Source organism: Eulemur rufifrons, chromosome 26 (assembly GCF_041146395.1).
Source record: "Eulemur rufifrons isolate Redbay chromosome 26, OSU_ERuf_1, whole genome shotgun sequence".
NCBI classification, from domain to species: domain Eukaryota; kingdom Metazoa; phylum Chordata; class Mammalia; order Primates; family Lemuridae; genus Eulemur; species Eulemur rufifrons.
In genome coordinates, this window is record NC_091008.1 from 3,452,638 (window position 1) to 3,471,334 (window position 18,697).

Here is an 18,697-nt window from a genome sequence, read left to right on the forward strand (position 1 = left end):
TTGCTTTGGAGTCTCCCTATCCAAGTTCGCCACCTACAGGTCAAATGGTTTACAAATTGCTTTTAAAGACTTTTTTAAAGATTGCATGTGAGCATCAACACGTGCCTCCTATTCAGGGATTTTATGCTACTACGAACTGTCCATAGATGCCACAATTGATCGCTACTTGCTGCATAGCTACTGTCTGCTTAGGTAGTTACTAGACTCTCCTTTTACATTCCCCCACCCCTCAGCGATTTATGTTAAAAAGGTAACAGTGTTTTAGTGCCATATTTGATACACTCGCTTCTGGTTAACATAGAAATATACTTCTCATGAATGTTTTTGGTACAAAAAGCACAAACAATCCCAATAATACCATTTACTGAACAATTAACTTGTAACTAACAAATGAATTGTGCACTTTTGTTTAATGTCCGTCTTCCCCCCATCATGTAAACTCCAAGAGGACAGGGAATGTGTTTGTCTTCTACAGCCTCAGTGCCTTGAATAATTTCCAGCACATACTAGGTGCTCAAAAAATATTTGTTGTTGTTAAATGTTGATAAAAGCAGATATAGGCTGAATTTGGGCAACCTCTTTTACTTGCTTAATTCTATGCACTGCTTACTGTTGATAAGCTGGAAATGTCTGTTTTATTCCAGCCTGCTTTGAACATTGCTAATGTTCAAAAAAGATAAGATACCTTTTATTGTCGGTTTTTTTTTTTTTTTTTTTTTTGAGACAGAGTCTCGCTCTGTTGCCCACGCTAGAGTGAGTGCCGTGGCGTCAGCCTAGCTCACAGCAACCTCAGACTCCTGAGCTCAAGCGATCCTCCTGCCTCAGCCTCCTGAGTAGCTGGGACTACAGGCATGCGCCACCATGCCCGGCTAATTTTTTCTCTATATATTTTTAGCTGTCCATATAATTTCTTTCTATTTTTAGTAGAGATGGGGTCTCGCTCTTGCTCAGGCTGGTCTCGAACTCCTGAGCTCAAACGATCCGCCCGCCTCGGCCTCCCAGAGTGCTAGGATTACAGGCGTGAGCCACCACGCCCGGCCCCTTTTATTGTCTTTATCAAATTCTCTGTCTACACTCTTGAAGTGACAAGAAACAACATGCTTCATTTTAATTCATCTTCTAATCTTTTTTCCTTCAGACTAATGTAGAATTTTCAGAATTTCTCCTCGTGTGCCAGTCTTCATCAATCTTACCAGAAATTTCCACAAATCTATTACTAATACTTTGTTGCATTCCAAGTACATCGGATTTTCTGAAAACTTTGTGGCAATGTTCACATCATAGTTTCTGGCTCAGAAAATAAGTCAATTCTGGATGTTAATTAGGATGCCAGCAGTGACAAATGTTTGCGGTCATTCACACGACACTAGGTCTTAATGCTTTTCTGCTATTTCAGAGCCTATAAATTAGTTCTTCTTTCTAGCACCTCACTGCTGCCCTCTTCTGGTGGCATTTAGCAGTACGTTTATAAGCAATACCACTTTTAACTAGATTTTATTTTTACTTATTGATGACAACAAATACGACACTCTACAGAACAAAAAAAGGTCTGCATAAATTACAGGACTTAGTAATACCTGGGGAAATGGAAAATTTTTGTGAAACATTAAAATAGCAATGCAGAGTGTTCACCCAACCAATTACCTGTTTTGAATTTTTTCAGCAAAAATCCATTAATCTTTTTTAATTTCATCGTAGGAAAAATTCACTTATCTACTGTCTCAAAGTCTGATGTTTCAATATAGCAATGATAAAAATTGCACTGGACTGGCCGGGTGCGGTGGCTCACGCCTGTAATCCTAGCACTCTGGGAGGCTGAGGCGGGAGGATCGCTCGAGGTCAGGAGTTCGAGACCAGCCTGAGCAAGAGCGAGACCCCATCTCTACTAAAAATAGAAAGAAATTATCTGTCCAACTAAAAATATATATAGAAAAAATTAGCCGGGCATGGTGGCGCATGCCTGTAGTCCCAGCTACTGGGGAGGCTGAGGCAGGAGGATCGCTTGAGCCCAGGAGTTTGAGGTTGCTGTGAGCTAGGCTGATACCACGGCACTGTAGCCCGGGCCACAGAGTGAGACTCTGTCTCAAAAAAACAAACAAACAAACAAACAAACAAAAAACTTACATTGGACTATTGTGGAGGAAGAGCTTGCAAACGAAACTAAGAGTATAAATAGCATGGCAGGGTATGTTTTAAACTGTGCGAGGAAAAAAATATTGATCAAATTCTTAAAGTATTTTAAAATGGTTAAATGTTAAGAGAAATGCTGATATTCAAAAGAGGCTTATCTGTTTATTAAATGCTCATTGGAATTTTTTGCTTGCAGATAGTGTGGTGGTTCTGAACATGTACATGGTCAAAGCCTTTGTTCATGTTGTTCTCTTGTCTCCTTCCTTAATCTCGGCACACGCCTATAGACCACAAAGTCTGCCAACCTCACCTCACACATGTGGCTTCTTGCTCCCTACTGCAGACTATCTCCATATTCAGTTTGGACCTCTCGCCCCCAGGCTGGTCTTCCTGCCATCTGTTCCTCTCTCAATTGTCTATACTCTATGCATCCCCTGCTGCCAGACAGCTTCTTAAAAAGCTGGACTTTGTCGCTTTCCCACTTAAAAACTCCAGCTGGCCTCTGACTTGGGGGGAAAGGCAGTACATGGGCAACGTATGTAACCTGCAATTCTGTATCCCCCATAACAATAAGATGAAATAAAAAAAAAAAAGAAAACAAACAAACAAACTCCAGCTGGCTTGTTGCTGCCTACAGAGCGAAACTCAAACTCCTGAGCTCAGCAGAGAGGGTCCAATTGCCATGCCCGCCACCACCTACCCTCAGGGTAGCTTCTGCTACTGTGAACTTGCCCTTCGTACCCTGGAATCGTGTCCCCAGTGCTTTGTTTTCAATCCCGTGGCAGAGACTGCCACATGCTCTGTCATCAGTCAGTTACTTAAGTGTCTCAGTACACTGTGACCCCCGCGGGTGACCAGGGTCTCGCTCATGGTTTTTCATGTTTCAGCATCTGATGCCGTAACCAGCACATGGCCGAAGCCCAATGTGGGTGCGTGGATGGGCCCAGGAATGAATGAATGAATGCTCTTCTCCCCATTTTTATCTAATGAAATCCTCAGTTTTCAATGCTTAGGTTATTATACCACTTTTCTGAAGCCTGCCTTTCTTTCTTTCTTTCTTTCTTTCTTTCTTTCTTTCTTTTTTTTTTTTTTTTTAGACAGAGTCTCCCTCTGTTGCCCAGGCTAGAGTGAGTGTCGTGGTGTCAGCCTAGCTCACAGCAACCTCAAACTCCTGGGCTCAAGCGATCCTCCTGCCTCATTCTCCTGAGTAGCTGGGACTACAGGCATGTGCCACCATGCCTGGCTAATTTTTTATATATAGATTTTTAGCTGTCCAAATCATTTCTTTCTATGTTTAGTAGAGACAGCGTCTTGCTCTTGCTCAGGCAGGTCTCGAACTCCTGACCTTGAGCGATCCTCCTTCCTCAGCCTCCCAAGTGCTAGGATTACAGGCATGAGCCACCGCACCCAGCCTGAGGCATAATATTTTCAAAGCTTTCAGTTCTTCTTCATTTGTACATTTCCTTTATGTAGTCATTGAAATAATATTTATGCAGTGTTTGAATAATAAGAAGTCATCTTTATTTTGCAATGGTATAAATATATAATAATGTTAAGAAAAAGAAAAATATTAAAATTATTCATACAGCATGATAGCAACTCTTTAAAAAATCATTGAAAACCACTGACATATTTTTACAGAAACAGAGAAATCTGTTCTAAGTTTCATATAGAATCTCTAGAAACCCTGAATAGTTAAAACAATCTTGGAAAAGAAGAAAGTTAGAGGACTTACATTTCCTGATTTCAACACTTACTACAGAGTTATAATAATCAAAACAGTGGTTCTGTCATAAAGACAGACACATAGACCAATGGCATAGAATAAGGAGCACAGAAATAAACTATCACATACGGGTCAAATGATTTTCAACAAGAGTGCCAAGATCATCCAATGAGGAAAGGACAGTCTTTTCAACAAGTGGTATTGGGAAAACCAGGTATCCACATGCAAAAGAATGAAGCTGGACCCTTACATTTTATACAAAATTTTACTCAAAATGAATCAAAGAGGCCAGGTGCAGTGGCTCACACCTGTAATCCCAGCCACGGGATCGGAAGGCCAAGGCAGGAAGACTGCTAGAGGCCAGGAGTTTGAGACCAACCTGGGCAACACAGTAAGACCCTGTCTCTAAAAATAAAAATAAAAATAAAAATAAATGGATCAAAAACCTAAACGTAAGAGCTAAAACTATAAAACTATTAGAAGAATACATAGGGAGAAAACTTCATGACATTGGATTTGGCAATGACATTTTGGATGACACCAAAAGCACAGGTCACAAAAGAAAGAATGGATAAATTGGACTACATCAAAATGAAAAACAGCATCAAAGAGCACAATCAACAGAGTGAAAAGAAAGCCTATGGAATGAGACAAAATATTAGCCAATCATATATCTGATGAGGAATTAATATCTAGAATATATAAACACCTACTACTCAACAACAGAAAACCAAACAACCTGATTTTAAAAAGGGCAAAGGACTTGAATAGACATTTCTCCAAAGAAGATACACAAATGGCCAACAAGCACATGAAAAGGTCCTCATCGTCACTTACGGGACTGCAAATGAAAACCACAATGAGATCCTACCTCCTACCTATTCAGATGGCTACCAAGAAAAAAAAAAAAAAACAACAACAATAGAAAATAACATGTTGAGGAGGATGTGGAGAAATTAGAACTCTTGTGCACTATTGGTGGGAATACAAAATGGCGCCACTGCTATGGAAAACAGTATAGCAGTCCCTCAAAAACTTAAGAATAGAATTACCATATGACCCAGGAATTCCACTTCTTAGTATATACCCAAAAGAATTGAAAGCAGGGACTCTAAGAAATACTTGTACATCCACGTTCATAGTGACATTATTTGCAATAGCAAAAAGGTGGAGGCAACCCACGTGGCCATTGGTGGGTGAACAGATAAACAAAACTGGTATATACATACAATGGAATATTATTCAGCCCAGTAAAGAAGGAAATCATGACACATGCTATAATATGGATGAACCTAGGGACATTATGCTAAGGGAAGAAAGACAAATACCATGTGATACCACCTCTATGAAGTATCCAGAGTAGTCAGATTCATAGACAAGGAAATTGGAACGGTGGTTGCCAGGGGCCAGGGGAGGGGGAAAGGGGAAATTATTGTTTAATGGGCACAGAGTTTCCATTGTGTAAGATAAAAAGAGTTCTGTGGATGAATGGTAGCGACGGTAGCACAGCAGTGTGAATGAATATACTTAGCACCATTAAAATGTACACACAAAAATGGCTAAGATGGCGCATTTGATGTTACGTGTACGCCATCATAATACAGAAAAATTGATGAAGCATAATCAGAAAAAACAAAACGTTGAGCGTTTGCCTCTAGGTGGCACTTTTCCAGTATTTTCCCCTTCTTTTTCTATTTGTTACAGTGGCTATGTATTGCTATGTAATTAGGAAAAAATAACTTCATTCAAAAGTTTCAAAAGAAAACTTACCCAGAGTCTGTGCTCATTAGATTTCAATCCATTCCTGATTTCGGAGAGCTTTCTAGCTAAGAAAAAGACATTAAACACAGAGACATTTGTTATAATTAGAGAACAAACAGAACAAGGAATAATCTCTACTCTTTATTTCTTGCATTATGTCATAAGCATTGTTGCATGCACGCTATTTTTTTTTTTTTTTTTTTTTTGAGACAGAGTCTCACTCTCTTGCCTGGGCTAGAGTGTCGTGGTGTCAGCCTAGCTCACAGCAACCTCAAACTCCTGGACTCAAGCGATCCTCCTGCCTCAGCCTCCCGAGTAGCTGGGACTACAGGCATGTGCCACCATGCCCGGCTAAATTTTTCTATATATTTTTAGTTGTCCAGCTAATTTCTTTCTATTTTTTTAGTAGAGACGGGGTCTCTCGCTCTTGCTCAGGCTGGTCTCGAACTCCTGAGCTCAAATGATCCTCTCGCCTCGGCCTCCCAGAGTGCTAGGATTACAGGCATGAGCCACCGCGCCCAGCTGCATGTACGCTATTTGAGATGTCCAGATAAGAGAATAAACAGGAAGAAGCCCGTGCACCTGAGCTCCATATGAGAGTGGAGAAGTTATCATCACTCTCCATCACTTTAGCTACACAAGAAAGAGGAATGTCACATCAAGGGAGACCAGCTCCTGTCCAAGGTGCTTCTCTGGGGACAAATGTCTTTTGGTTTCCTCCCTCCCTTAAAGAGGAAAGGGGGTTTCAGATTTCTCCTTAGACTTTTGAAATAGTTCTGCCATAAAGAAGAGAAACCTCACCATCGGAGATCTCTTATAAGAGTATTAGTAACACTAATTAAAAAGCAAATAAAAGGCCTAGAGGGAGACAGAAGCAAGTATTACGAACAGAGATGCCATCACACCGTGGCACAAAATCCTCTTTTCTGGGCCTGCCTCTGTTTGTACCTCCCCCTACCTGCAAATCCCAAACGATGTTAAACGTTTTCATTTGGGGCTTTGCAAAGTCATCCAGAGCCCTAATTTCAAACACCGAACTTTCTTAATGAAAGCACTCTTCTAAACAGACACACGAAGGAATTTAATCTTTCTAGATGCTTCCTCTGTAAACAACGTGTCTCTGTGCCCAGAATTCCTGTCAGTTCTTCCCACGGGTGATGAGTAATTCTAGCGCCTTATCTATCTGTTTCCTGGCAAAATTACTGATGTCATCATAAAGTGCTAGTTTCTATTATCACGGCCATAAAAGTGCCAGCTTCTATCATCAATATCGTATGTTCTAGGCAAAAGCCCTAGGAATATTATTTTTCAAATAAATAATCCCAACAATCCTTTAATGCTTTAATCAAACATCTCGATTCAGTGACTAGACCAGAATGGTCTAGTCTTAAGTGTCTTAAGAATTTTCTTATTAAAACCTTATAAAAAAACTGGTTCGTTTTCTCCTTTTCAGAATAAATGGGGCTACCATTGTAGGTGGCCCTTCCTCCTCTCTCCCCACTCTCCCCCTACCCCGGCCCCCCACCCCCCTCCCTTTTCTGGGGAATTTCTTCTTAGAGCTCTAAAGTTCTTTAAATATAGACAAGATCGGGAGGCGGAAACAGGGTCCACCTGTCTATGTAATCTACGATTCCAGAAAACACTTCCTCATCCATTAGACCATCTCCTGCTTTCTGTCATCTAAAGACTGATACTCACTTTTATCTCGAAGAGGAGGAAAAACACTTTCAGGCCAGCAAATCTAACTCTGCCAACAGTTAATTATAGCACAACCTCTCCGAAATACACTGTTTCTCATAAACAGCCTCGGTTTCAGGAAGTAGAAATTTGAAAGAAAAATCCCATCCCTGTCTGAGAGGATGGTTGTGTAATTCAACGCCGGGACTTTCAGCAGTTTTGAACCACAAGACACACCCCTTTGGGAAACTGCTTTGCTGAAAGGTATTCTGGGAGTTGTATTACTCCAGAAAACTTCCTCCTCTTAAGGAAAGTGCAAGAAAAATTTCTTATTTGGGCTAAGAACGGAGATTCCCCTGAGAACCAAGAAAAGAGAAAGTCAGTAAGACACAATGAACATGACATTGTTTTGCTCTGTTATCAAAAGACAAACTCGCATTAAAGCTTCATTCTGTGCTCTCAGAGTGCAGAGTGAGCTTGTCACAGAGACACACATATTACCAGGTCTGTTTGATTTGCAAAACCAAGTTAGCACTTTTCTGATAGAAAGTCTGATGAGGCTCGTTCGTTTGACATTGGGTCACATCATGCACGTTGCTCTTCAATTGAACAACTCAAATCCGCAGCTCCAAATTTTGCCAAAAAAAAAAAAAACCACCAAAAGTACATGAGAAGATTTAAAACTGTTTATCAAAATATATTTTATTAGAAAAGTTATTGACGCTAACAATATTATTTTAATTTTCTCAATCCTTTCTGAACCTGAACGAAGTTTCCTCTAAAGTGAAGGAGTAACAGGTTTCATTAATAACAGATTGTTATTAATTGTTATTAATAATCAGATTGTTATCTGATACATTTTGGTAAAGGCTTTAGGATACTTCCCAGAAACTGAGAGAATGAATGACTGGGTAACAAATCCTTTGGCAGTTTGAATGGTTTCTAACAAAATAGCAGGAAATAAGTAGTCAGCAGCTAGACCATGCAAAACATTTTTTTGTGCTAGATCACTATGTAATTCGTAATATATGACCTTAGAAAAAGTTCAAATAACCCAATAGCCTTGCTATCACAAAATTCTTTCTATCTCTATTTATTTATGTAAACAGTTTCTCTCTTCTTCTATATATGCATTTTTGTAGAAGATTATTTTATTGTAGCTATAAGTAACATTCATCCATGAACTAATTTTTTAACACTCCATAAATCTCATTGAGAAATGCATTTAAATAAATTTTACTGTTTAATTTTCATCAAAATATATCGTTTTAGGCCAGGTGATGTGGCTCATGCCTGTAATCCTAGCATTTTGGGAGGCTGAGGTGAGAGGATCACTTGAGGCCAGGAGTTCGAGACTAGTCTGAGCAAGACAGTGAGACCCAGTCTCTAAAAAAATTAAAAATAAAAATTATCCAGGCATGATGGCACACACCTGTAGTCCCAGCTATTCGGGAGGTTGAGGCAGGAGGCTCGCTTGAGCCCAGGAGTTTGAAGTTGCAGTGAGCTATGATGATGCCATTGCACTCTAGCCTGGGTGACAGAGCGAGACCCTGTTTAAAAATATGTATAAACACACACATATAATATTATTTTTGTCTTTTTAATCAATTATAAATAAATAGTATTTGTAACGTACAACTCAATCTTTAAGAATGTTTAATACTTATAGTCTACAGTCACAGGAAATAAAAATGAGTAGTTCTAAGTGCAAGAGAAAGTTTCACAGATTAAGGCCACTTCAGGACCAAAGGATGGATTTGTCAAAATGACACAATCACATTGAAACCAAAAGCAACTTTGTTTGTTCCTTTTCAAAAGGAAAACCTTCAAATGAGAGGGCTTCAAAACTGATTTTCAGCAACTAATTTTCATCAACAGATTTGAAATGGTAGCACATGCTGAAAGCGTTAATATTTCTTCCACCTGATGTTACTTTGGCCGAAGTACTTTCAGACTTTAGTAATTTGCCTGTTTTAAGATAAATCATAGCCTGAGATGAGAATATTTGTAGAAATTCCTTCCTGAAATGTCTAGTAGCTTTTCACTGCATAATTAAAAGTCCTACTGTGTTTAACAGTAAAGACATTTTTCATTATTAAAGAATGGCAAATGTTTTTCTAGGAAAGCTCCCGTTACTATGTTTGTTTAAACTTTGACCTTGAATAGAAAGAAAACAAGTAAAATCTGTATTAAGATTGTAAAATAATCTCTTCATTTGAAAATAACTGTTTTTCATGGTTTTACACAAAAGGACACAGTAAATAAGCACATATCACAAATTTCTTTGCCTAATTTAGATATGAGTGATTTCAAATTGCTTCTTTTATAAATGTCCCCCGGTGATGTTCAGAAAGCTCGATAAATTTGAAAGTAGAGGAGAAATAAGCACGTTTCTTTTTGGCTCTGGCCCTATCCAAGCTTTTAGAAGTTTTCTGGGCCTTTTGTCAGTTTTCAAGAAGTCTTGGGCTTAAGACACCGGCCCCTACGTCAGGTGAGGACAATTCGCCTTTCCTAATCACCATGGAAAAAAAAAGAAAAAAAAAAAAAGTCTTGGAAGCCAGATGGCTGGGAATGTCCATGCCTGTTATTTGAAAGGAAATAACAGAGACAGGCAATTCTAGCCATGACCAAGCGACCCCTCAAACCTGTAAGGACCAGAAATTGTCAAGTGAACATTCTTGGTTCTCATTTTCCACGAGCCACTTTCAGTTTTAAGGTCCATTAAGAAGTTGTCAGAGGAAGCCAACTGTTACCGAGATTAGATCCTAATATAGAAGGAAGAGCTTATTTAAAGTCTCATTTTGGGCCATTTAGAAAATCAAGTTAAGTGAAACCTTAAGTGAAACAAAGAAAGATACAACAATCTCCAGCACCTTGAATTTTAGCAATTGTTGCCATTTTCTCTATTAGTATTATTAATAACGCCCTACTTCTATAGTCCTTGGCAGTTTATAAAACATTTTCACAGCTGATTGGATTTCATTTTAAAGATCAGAGATCGGAAACTCCAATTCTGGTAATATTATTTTACTGCACGAGTTCACAGGCGTTGTCGAATTGCAGGTCTTATCTTCCACCTGCTCTGAGGTTCTTCAGGCGAAAGAAGATACTCCGGGCTGTCTCTCTTCCCGAAAAGAAATAGTAAACGTTGATGATTAATGAACCAAATTGCAGCCCTTCCAGGAATCCACCTCACTTTTAGGTGTACCCTTCCTTCCTCATGCTTGCTGTTCCCAAGAGTCCAAACCTGACCTCTCCCGCAGGACTTTATCAGGCGAGGCATCGATGTCATTTTATTGCCAGGGAACCTGGACCACAGACATGCAGCTCTCCTGACTCAAGGACAGAATAGGAACAAATGAGGGGCTTCTCGTTCATTGTCACCCACCAGCACTGGGTTTTCCAAACGCAGAAGTGAGTCACTAAGACCTGAGCCAAGTTTTGTCCTCCTTCATCTGGTCTCAATCCTTTCTCTTCTTAATACAAGGTCCACACTCGCATCTCCTTCTGACACCTGTTACCTTTAGGCTCTCGCCTCTGTATTTCATCCAGAACCTTCTCCCCGGGGCAGAAGGTTACTCAGGAACCTTCTGCGGAACCCCAGACCCTGGGTATGGCGTGAGAAGTCCCCTTGGGTGGATGCGGCAGGGGAGGAGGCGCCTGGCCTGCGGGGGACACGGGCGGGACAGCCTGAAGCGGGTTCAAATCCTGCGCCTGCTCTTTGCGCCTAATGATGCTTAACCACTCTCTGGGCCTCAGTTTATTCATCTGTAAGGGGGACCCACTCTGGGTCTCTGAGGGTTAGATGAGCTCCTGCATGCGACGCACCTGGCTAGCTTGAGTCACCTGAAAATTAGTTCCACGCCCCTCCTGTCCCCGCCCCAGGGTCACTCTCTTTTGGGGGGAAAGTCGCCCTTAATGGTGAAGAGATCCAGTTCCCTTCCGTGCAAAACCCAGCTCGCCAGTCACGTGCTCCGCGGAGAGGCCACTTGTGCGGGGAGGTGCGGTCTCTGTCGCTGCCCCGCGGGTCACACCGCGTCGGGGAGCGCGGAGAGGCCAGCGAGGGGCTGGCGGGGTCTGGAAACTTCGGCGCCCGCCCCGCCGCCGCCTGCGCAAAGTCCCCGCGCCGGAGCGCGCTCAGCCCGCCGGGGGCGGGACGTCCCCGCGCGTCCCCGCTCGGTCGCGACACGCCCCCTTCCTGACTCTGTCCCCCCTGCGCGCTGTTGGGCTCACACCGGGGCCGGCGGAGCAGCGGCGCGGGCGCGGGCGCGGGGCGGTGACCGTGCGGGACCCGAGCCTCCGCCTGGCGGTCGCCTGGCTGTCGCCTGGTCGTCCCGGTTAACCCGGTTCTGAGCCCGGCAAGCAAAGCCGCTCTGGAAGGTTCCCGGACCCCCGAGCGCAGGTACCTGCGGGGCGGCGGGCGGGGGTGGAGACAGTGGGGACTGTCCCTTCGTTGTTTGTCCCCCAGGAGAGCGGCTTCGTCCAGGAGGTCTCGGGGTGTCGCACGCAAAGCCGTCGCCCGCCGCTGCGGGTGGCTCGGCTCACAGGTGTGCTAAGGGGACCCCCAAAATCACAGACAGCGTGACCCTGGCTTTACAACATACATGAATATTTATAAATGAGGGGGGCACCGAGAGGACACACTGGCGATGGCGGGTGTCGTCTTTGTACTTTTGTGTCCTTTGCAAAGGTTTTTCCAGCGGCGCGGCTGTCCTCGCTCCAGGCTGGTTCCTTAGGAGAAATGGCATCGTCCGTTGTTTTCTGGCACTTTCTCAGGCTTTCAGACCGAAAGGAGGAATTTCCCACGTCCGCTGGGAACCTCAGGGCGGACGTCCGCAGCCACCGGGGGGTGGGACTTGCGCGTTCGGGTGTCAGGCCCAGGGGACGGAGGGGGCGAAAGACGACACCCGCGCGACAAACGCCCAGCTTTCCCCTAAGGTCGGTGTTTGGTTTTCTCCAATTTTTTTTTTTTTTTTTGCAAGACCTGTGACTTTAGTAAGTTTTGATTCTGCCGAACAGCTCTCTACAGAGCAAGAGTTCACAAATGTCGTCGAAGCCACCCTGCAGGGTGACACCGTCGACAGGGGTGAGGCCGGAGGTGAACTGTGTCTCGCTTCTGCGTCCAAGTTCCTCTTCCCCTCGTGTTCGCGCAGAGTTGCGGTTGGTTAGGGAGAAAAGCCAGCTGGGAAGAACAGAAACTTCGCACTTGCAAACGCCCAAGGACAGACTGTCTCTCGAGAACATCCGTGGGGGGACCCGGGAGGGGACATGGGGGGGATGAAAGTGAAAGTGTTGGAGGGGAACCTTCCCTGATACATTGTCCAGAGCAAACTCCAGTATTGCCGGCAGTCAGTCTTGTTTTAAAAAACAGAGCATGAGCTGCATTTGGTCACCCAGGGCCACCCAACTTTCTGTGAAACTGCTCAGACATCTGGCTCCTTTTAGGACATGACAGTTGAAGACCAAACACCCTTCTGCAAGGCGAGGGTGATATGTCTCTACCGTGGCTTTGCAGGACCTTAGAGCTTGTGTGTGTGCATGTATGTATGTGTGCATGTGTGTATGTGTGCGTGCGTGCGTGTGTGTGTGTGTATGTGTGTATGTGTGCGTGTGTGTGCGTGTGTGTATGTGTGCATGTGTGCGTGTGTGTGTGTGTCCGTGTGTGGCAGGGCAGGGGTGGGAGGTGGAGGTGCTGTTTGCAGGCAACACCTCTACACATACCGCCTCTTCCTTCCCTGAAAGGACTTAGGAGCCTTCGCTTGAATCTGACCCTTCTCTTCTCAGCCTCCCAGGACATGAATACTTCCCGGTGTCCGGCACAGAGCTGGACATTCAAGAATGTGGCACCCAGGCCTTCTGTGCTGTGCTTCAGAGGCAAAGCCCCTGGTAGCGCACCTGCTTTTTTTTTTTTTTTTTTTTGACAGAGTCTCACTCTGTTGCCCGGGCTAGAGTGCCGTGGAGTCAGCCTCGCTCACAGCAGCCTCCAACTCCTGGGCTCAAGCGATCCTCCTGCCTCAGCCTCCCCAGTAGCTGGGACTACAGGCATGCGCCACCATGCCTGGCTAATTTTTTCTGTATATATTTTAGTTGGCCAGCTAATTTCTTTCTATTTTTAGTAGAGATGGAGGTCTCACTCTTGCTCAGGCTGGTCTCGAACTCCTGACCTCGAGCGATCCTCCCGCCTCGGCCTCCCAGAGTGCTAGGATTATAGACATGAGCCACTGTGCCCATCCGCGCACCTGTTTTTATTTCTATATTTATTTACCTATTACACTTCCTTTGTGAATACAGACATTCCTGTTTGTCTGACATCATCAGTGTTTTACAACTTTTTAACGTCAGATATCACAGTTTACCACTATGATGATACTTTGCCAACCCTCAGCTCCATTCAATGCCATAAAAGTGAGATGGTTTGTGATTTTGTAAGGAAAATAGTTATTACATGTTTGAATGGCTATCAGGTGCACATGGTATAAAATTCCAAAGGTACCGAGTGTGCAGTGAAAAATAACTCTCCTTCCTACCCCGGACCCCAGTTTCTCGCTCCAGAAATAACCACTCTTATCCCTATATAACCTCATTCTTCTTCAGTTTCTTTGATAACGTGTGACTAACAGATTTCAAAAAAGCCGTTTTGAACACCTGCATGCCAGTGATTTTTTTGAAGTCTACCAATTTTAAATGAATACATTTAAATAATAATTTCAGTTATTTGTTAGTGTCTGTTGTTCTGCTGACCACTCTGAAATGCCAGGGATTCAGGCCACTTTGCAGAGGGACCTTGTGGCTTTGGGGTCTGACAAATCGATTAGTTTCTAAGTTCCTTGAGGTCAGAGACCGTGATTTATTCAACCTGGGTGCTCCCCAGACCTGCCTCGACTACTCCTGAGTGCTAGGTCCGTGCGAACATTTATAGAGCCAGGCTGTAGGAAGAAGTGATATTCACAGTGACCTGGTGCTTCAGAGCTGTTCCTTCTACGAGGCAGCACTAACCGAGTATGTCTGTCCCCAACACTAGACCCTAGGCTGGTGTCCTGCTGGTTGTAATACACTCGGTGGCTCGCAGGCAGAAGGGTTGATTTTCTTGCTCATGTGATATGTCCTTTATTCATCTGTCTTTGGGCCTTCCCTCTGGGACCCGGGCTGAGCTGCTCCTTTGGGGGCTGCTGGTTGGCAAGGGACAGAGGGAAGGCACCACACGGGGGCTTTTAGGCTTCTGCTTGGAAGTAAGTTTCTGTGTCCCTTCCATTTATGGTTGTTAACGGGGGGTGGATCAGCATTTTAAAAGGGCAGGATCGGCGGGGATAGGCCTGGGGTGTTTTACAGTAATACAGTCCACCTCAGTGTTGGTGGCCGGAGTCACAGTCGTGAACCCTGAGATTCCTCCAACCCTGAGGACTGATTCACTCCAAGACTCTCATAGCCGGTGACTTACAAACCGGAATGCCCGTTTTTTTTCCCCCTTATAGTGGATAATATATTTGCCCTGGGGACTAGGTATAAGAGCCTATATGGGACAAACTTTTCTTAGTGGTGGATTTGTTCAAAAGACTGAATTATAAGCTAACAGTTTATGTAAAGGACACACAGAATTTGGATGTTACCAAACGACTCTTTGTATCCGGTTCTCCATGCGGAGCTGTTACTGTCCAAAGTGCAAGAATGAGCTAGAATGATGGCCGCCAACCCCGAACCAAGCTGGAGATGACCAGGGGACTCTTGCTCTGCTTTTCTAGGCTCTTGTCAACAGCACATCCTTTGCTTGTCATCTGCCAACTGCATCCTCCCATGACTTATTACAATTATTCTCTTTTCTGCCGTCTGCTTCTGGAATAATGAGACTATTATCATAATTAAAGTGTCTTCAAATCACAACATAGGATGGATTAACCGGTCCTACTCATTGTGTGTTCATTCTTGCTGGCTTTGGTTTCACAGTAGGTTTTACCACCTACTGGTAAACCTTACCATCTCCTGGCCGGAGATTTTGAGGGTTCTTGTCACTTTTTCCGCTTATATAGCTAGACATCTGTTGTCCGACGCTTGCGTGGTGCGATAGGATGTAATGATGTTCAAAAAATATATTACGGATATAAATTTAAAATTAAGGATGCATTTCCAAATCAATAGAAATGTTACTTCGCTTTGCCATTTGTTGAATAATTGAATAAATTGCGAGTTTGATTTTTAGCAGCATAACCTTGCAAAACCCAAGGAAATATTGTATTTTAAAAGTAAGTAGCAGCAAGCATAGAAAGGAAATTTTGGGAAATTCTGGTTGGGTTTTTTTTTTTTTTTTTTTTTCAGGTCAGCATAATTTTGATACCAACATCTAATATGGATGGCAAATAAAAAAACCATAAAAGTACAGATTAACCTCACTTAAGACTATTGACCCCCAAACCCCAAATTAATATAAGCAGACAGAGTCCAATAGCACAAACATGCGAGGGTCGCCTGAGGAATGCGGGTAGCACTTGTACTTGTATAGTTTATCACTGCACTAAAGTAAAAGGAATTCTATGCAGCTGTTAAAGAATGAGGTATACTTATATATGCAGATAAGGGGAAAAAACCCCACCCCTATGTATTGCAAGATCCAGAGCTAAATACACTATGTTTCTGTTTGTGTAAGGAAATTTTTCTCTGTAGAGAGACGTGTGTGTATGTGTGTGTGTGTGTGTGTGTGTGTGAGTGCGCACAGTTATGCTTTGTTCGGTAAAGAAAATTTCTGTAAAGATGAAAGCAGTTTCTACCATGATTGACTCCACGAGAGGAAGACAAAGAGTTAAAGTGGGCTGGGGAGGAGAGACATGTTTTTTAAATCCTTTATGACTGTTTGAATTTTTAAATCATGTGCATGTCATTTTAAAAAGATAAATTAGTTTTCAAATAGCAGTTCCATGTCAGAATAACTGCTCAAAAGTGTTAGGAACTAATTCTCCTATCCTGTTATATGCCTTTAAATACTGCACCAATTATCAAAGATCTATGTAGGGAAGCGTAGGTGGTGGGCAGCTCAGGACCAGCCACTCCAGAGCAACGCAGTTAATGGCAGTTAGATTTGCTGTTGGTGGTTAAGGATGGTTTGTCCACCCAGTCATTAGGAACCACTGATAAAAAGAAACAATTCCAGTACCAGTGCAGCCTATGATGTTTAGAACTACCTTGTGAAGATTTATTTTTTTAAAAGTATGTAGTGTCTAAATTTTAAAATTATAAAATAAAATAACCATTTAAAGCATTTATTATTTTTAATCATTTACCTATTAGAAATCTAATTGAAGACTTAAAGGATAAATGTTGCAATTATTTGTTTATAACTATTAAATTTCTTTGACCAGGTTTCACAATTTGTAATACAACTAATGGTAATAAATAAACTCTAGGTTTTCTTTATGTATATATCCTCTGAGAGTATTCAAACCAAAAAGGATTTTTTATTTCCTGATTTTCTTTTTAAAACACAGCTGTCCTGTTTTCTCTGGGCCCAAGCTACTCTATTTAAATGAGAAAGGAACTGGAGGTTTCTGTATGCTTGCCCCAAATAATTTTATCGTCAACGATCATTCCTTGTTATTGTCCAGATTGTATGCATGGTTTTATAATCAAAACTAGAAATGAAAAATAAAGAGATGGGAAAAGGTAATACACCAATTCTCATAGGGCTCTTGATGTAAGATTTCATATATCTGCTAGTTAAAGTATTCTATGTATTTTCTTAAGGTCTAAATAAATCACCTGTCAGAAGGTGATCAGCGGAATATTAGGATCAAAGCTCTCAATGCCTCCAGTATAGGCAGGAACTAATTTTGTGGTTTTAATTATCGCAGGGGGGTCTTGTGCACATTATGGCCAGCTTTGAAGATGCGGACACAGAAGAGACATTAACCTGTCTCCGGATGACCGTGTACCATCCCGGGCAGCTGGAAAGTGGAATATTTCAATCGATAAACTTCGGTAGCCGACAGAAACTCCCTTCCAGCGTAGTGGTGAACTTCGGCCGAAATTCTAAGGTCTGTCTTTATACTTTTCAGGACAAACAGGTTTCCCGAGTTCAGTTTTCTCTGCAGCTGTTTAAAAAGTTCGACAGCTCCGTTCTGTCTTTTGAAATTAAAAACATGAGTAAGAAGGCCAGCCTGATCGTTGACAATAGAGAACTGGGCTACCTAAATAAACTGGACCTGCCCTCCAAGTGCATGGTCAGGTTTGGGGAGTTTCAGTTCCTGATGGAGAAGGAAGATGGAGAGTCACTGGACTATTTTGAGACGCAGCTGATTTTTTCTTCAATCTCTCTCTTACAAGAAAACAACTGGCCGTTGCACACTCCCATACCCGAGTACGGCAGTTTTTCTTCCTGTTCCACCCAAAGCTCTTCTCCCGAAGAAATGGATGAAAACGAATCCTGCGCACGGGGTCTGAGATGAGAAACACGGATGAAGAGCTCTGTAGATGCTTTATAGACACTGCGTACTGGGAGTTTATTAGTGCAGTAAATTACAGTCATCTGTTAGGCTGTCAAATCTGGGATTTTGTTTTATCATTTTAAAGTCTGTAAATTATATTAGTCATCAACTTAGTCACCTGTTGCCTTCTTGGATCTGTAACGAACCTGTGAGGGTTAATGTAAAAAAAAAAAAAAAAAAGAAATCCTTTGTGATAAAATAGTGTTGTCAAAATAAGGTTATGTTATTTTCTCTTTCTGCTTGATTTTCGTCCTATATTTTGTTTTTGTTTTTGTAAGGAACCGTCTCTGGGTTTGGTCACGCCATTTCACAGCAGCCACTGGTTTTCAAGGTCATGGCTCCAAGCAGGTTGTTACTGGGGTTTGTAGCCTGTTGGTACTTGCAGGACCCGAGTCCCGGAATGCGTTCTGGACTAGTGTCTGTGTGTCACTGTGGTTTGAGTATGGGAAGACCTGTTTGAGAAATAATACCTTTCCATAGCATTGTAGAGTGTTTATTCCTAAGATGTCAGTTCTGTCTGTCTGTATTCAGCATCCAAAACCAATATGTAAACATTTTAAAGAACCACTGTGTTTAGAATTATTTTCTTACCAAATTTGATGTTTGATTTTTATGTACTGTATACAATTTTAAAATTGTATACATTTTAATGTATACATGAAATTTTTAATAGCAACCACGCTCATAGTAAAGTCTAAATGTAATTCACTAACCATTGTCTTTGAAACTCTTTCTAAAGAAGGGAAAGAACTGTTCTTAAGCCACTTTACATAGGTAAAAATATGTGAACATTTATAATAAATGCCTAAATATTTCTAAAATTTTATCTTCAGAAAAAGTTGTCTTTATTTAAAAGGTTCTCATTTAACGCATTTTCACTAAGGTAGTTAGTGAATGTTAAATAGATAATGGTAGCCATTTAGTTAAGTTAAAT

At 42.2% G+C, this 18,697-nt stretch overlaps 1 protein-coding gene across 1 annotated transcript; it reads left to right on the forward strand.

Moving 5' to 3' along the window:
- The first annotated feature begins 11,553 nt into the window (after nt 1–11,553).
- Nucleotides 11,554–18,425, forward strand: TIFA (TRAF interacting protein with forkhead associated domain). The gene is made up of 2 exons (XM_069459173.1): nt 11,554–11,696; nt 17,131–18,425. The coding sequence occupies exon 2, from the start codon at nt 17,149–17,151 to the stop codon at nt 17,722–17,724; it is 576 nt and encodes a 191-aa protein (XP_069315274.1). The 5' UTR covers nt 11,554–11,696; nt 17,131–17,148; the 3' UTR covers nt 17,725–18,425.
- The last annotated feature ends 272 nt before the right edge of the window (nt 18,426–18,697 follow it).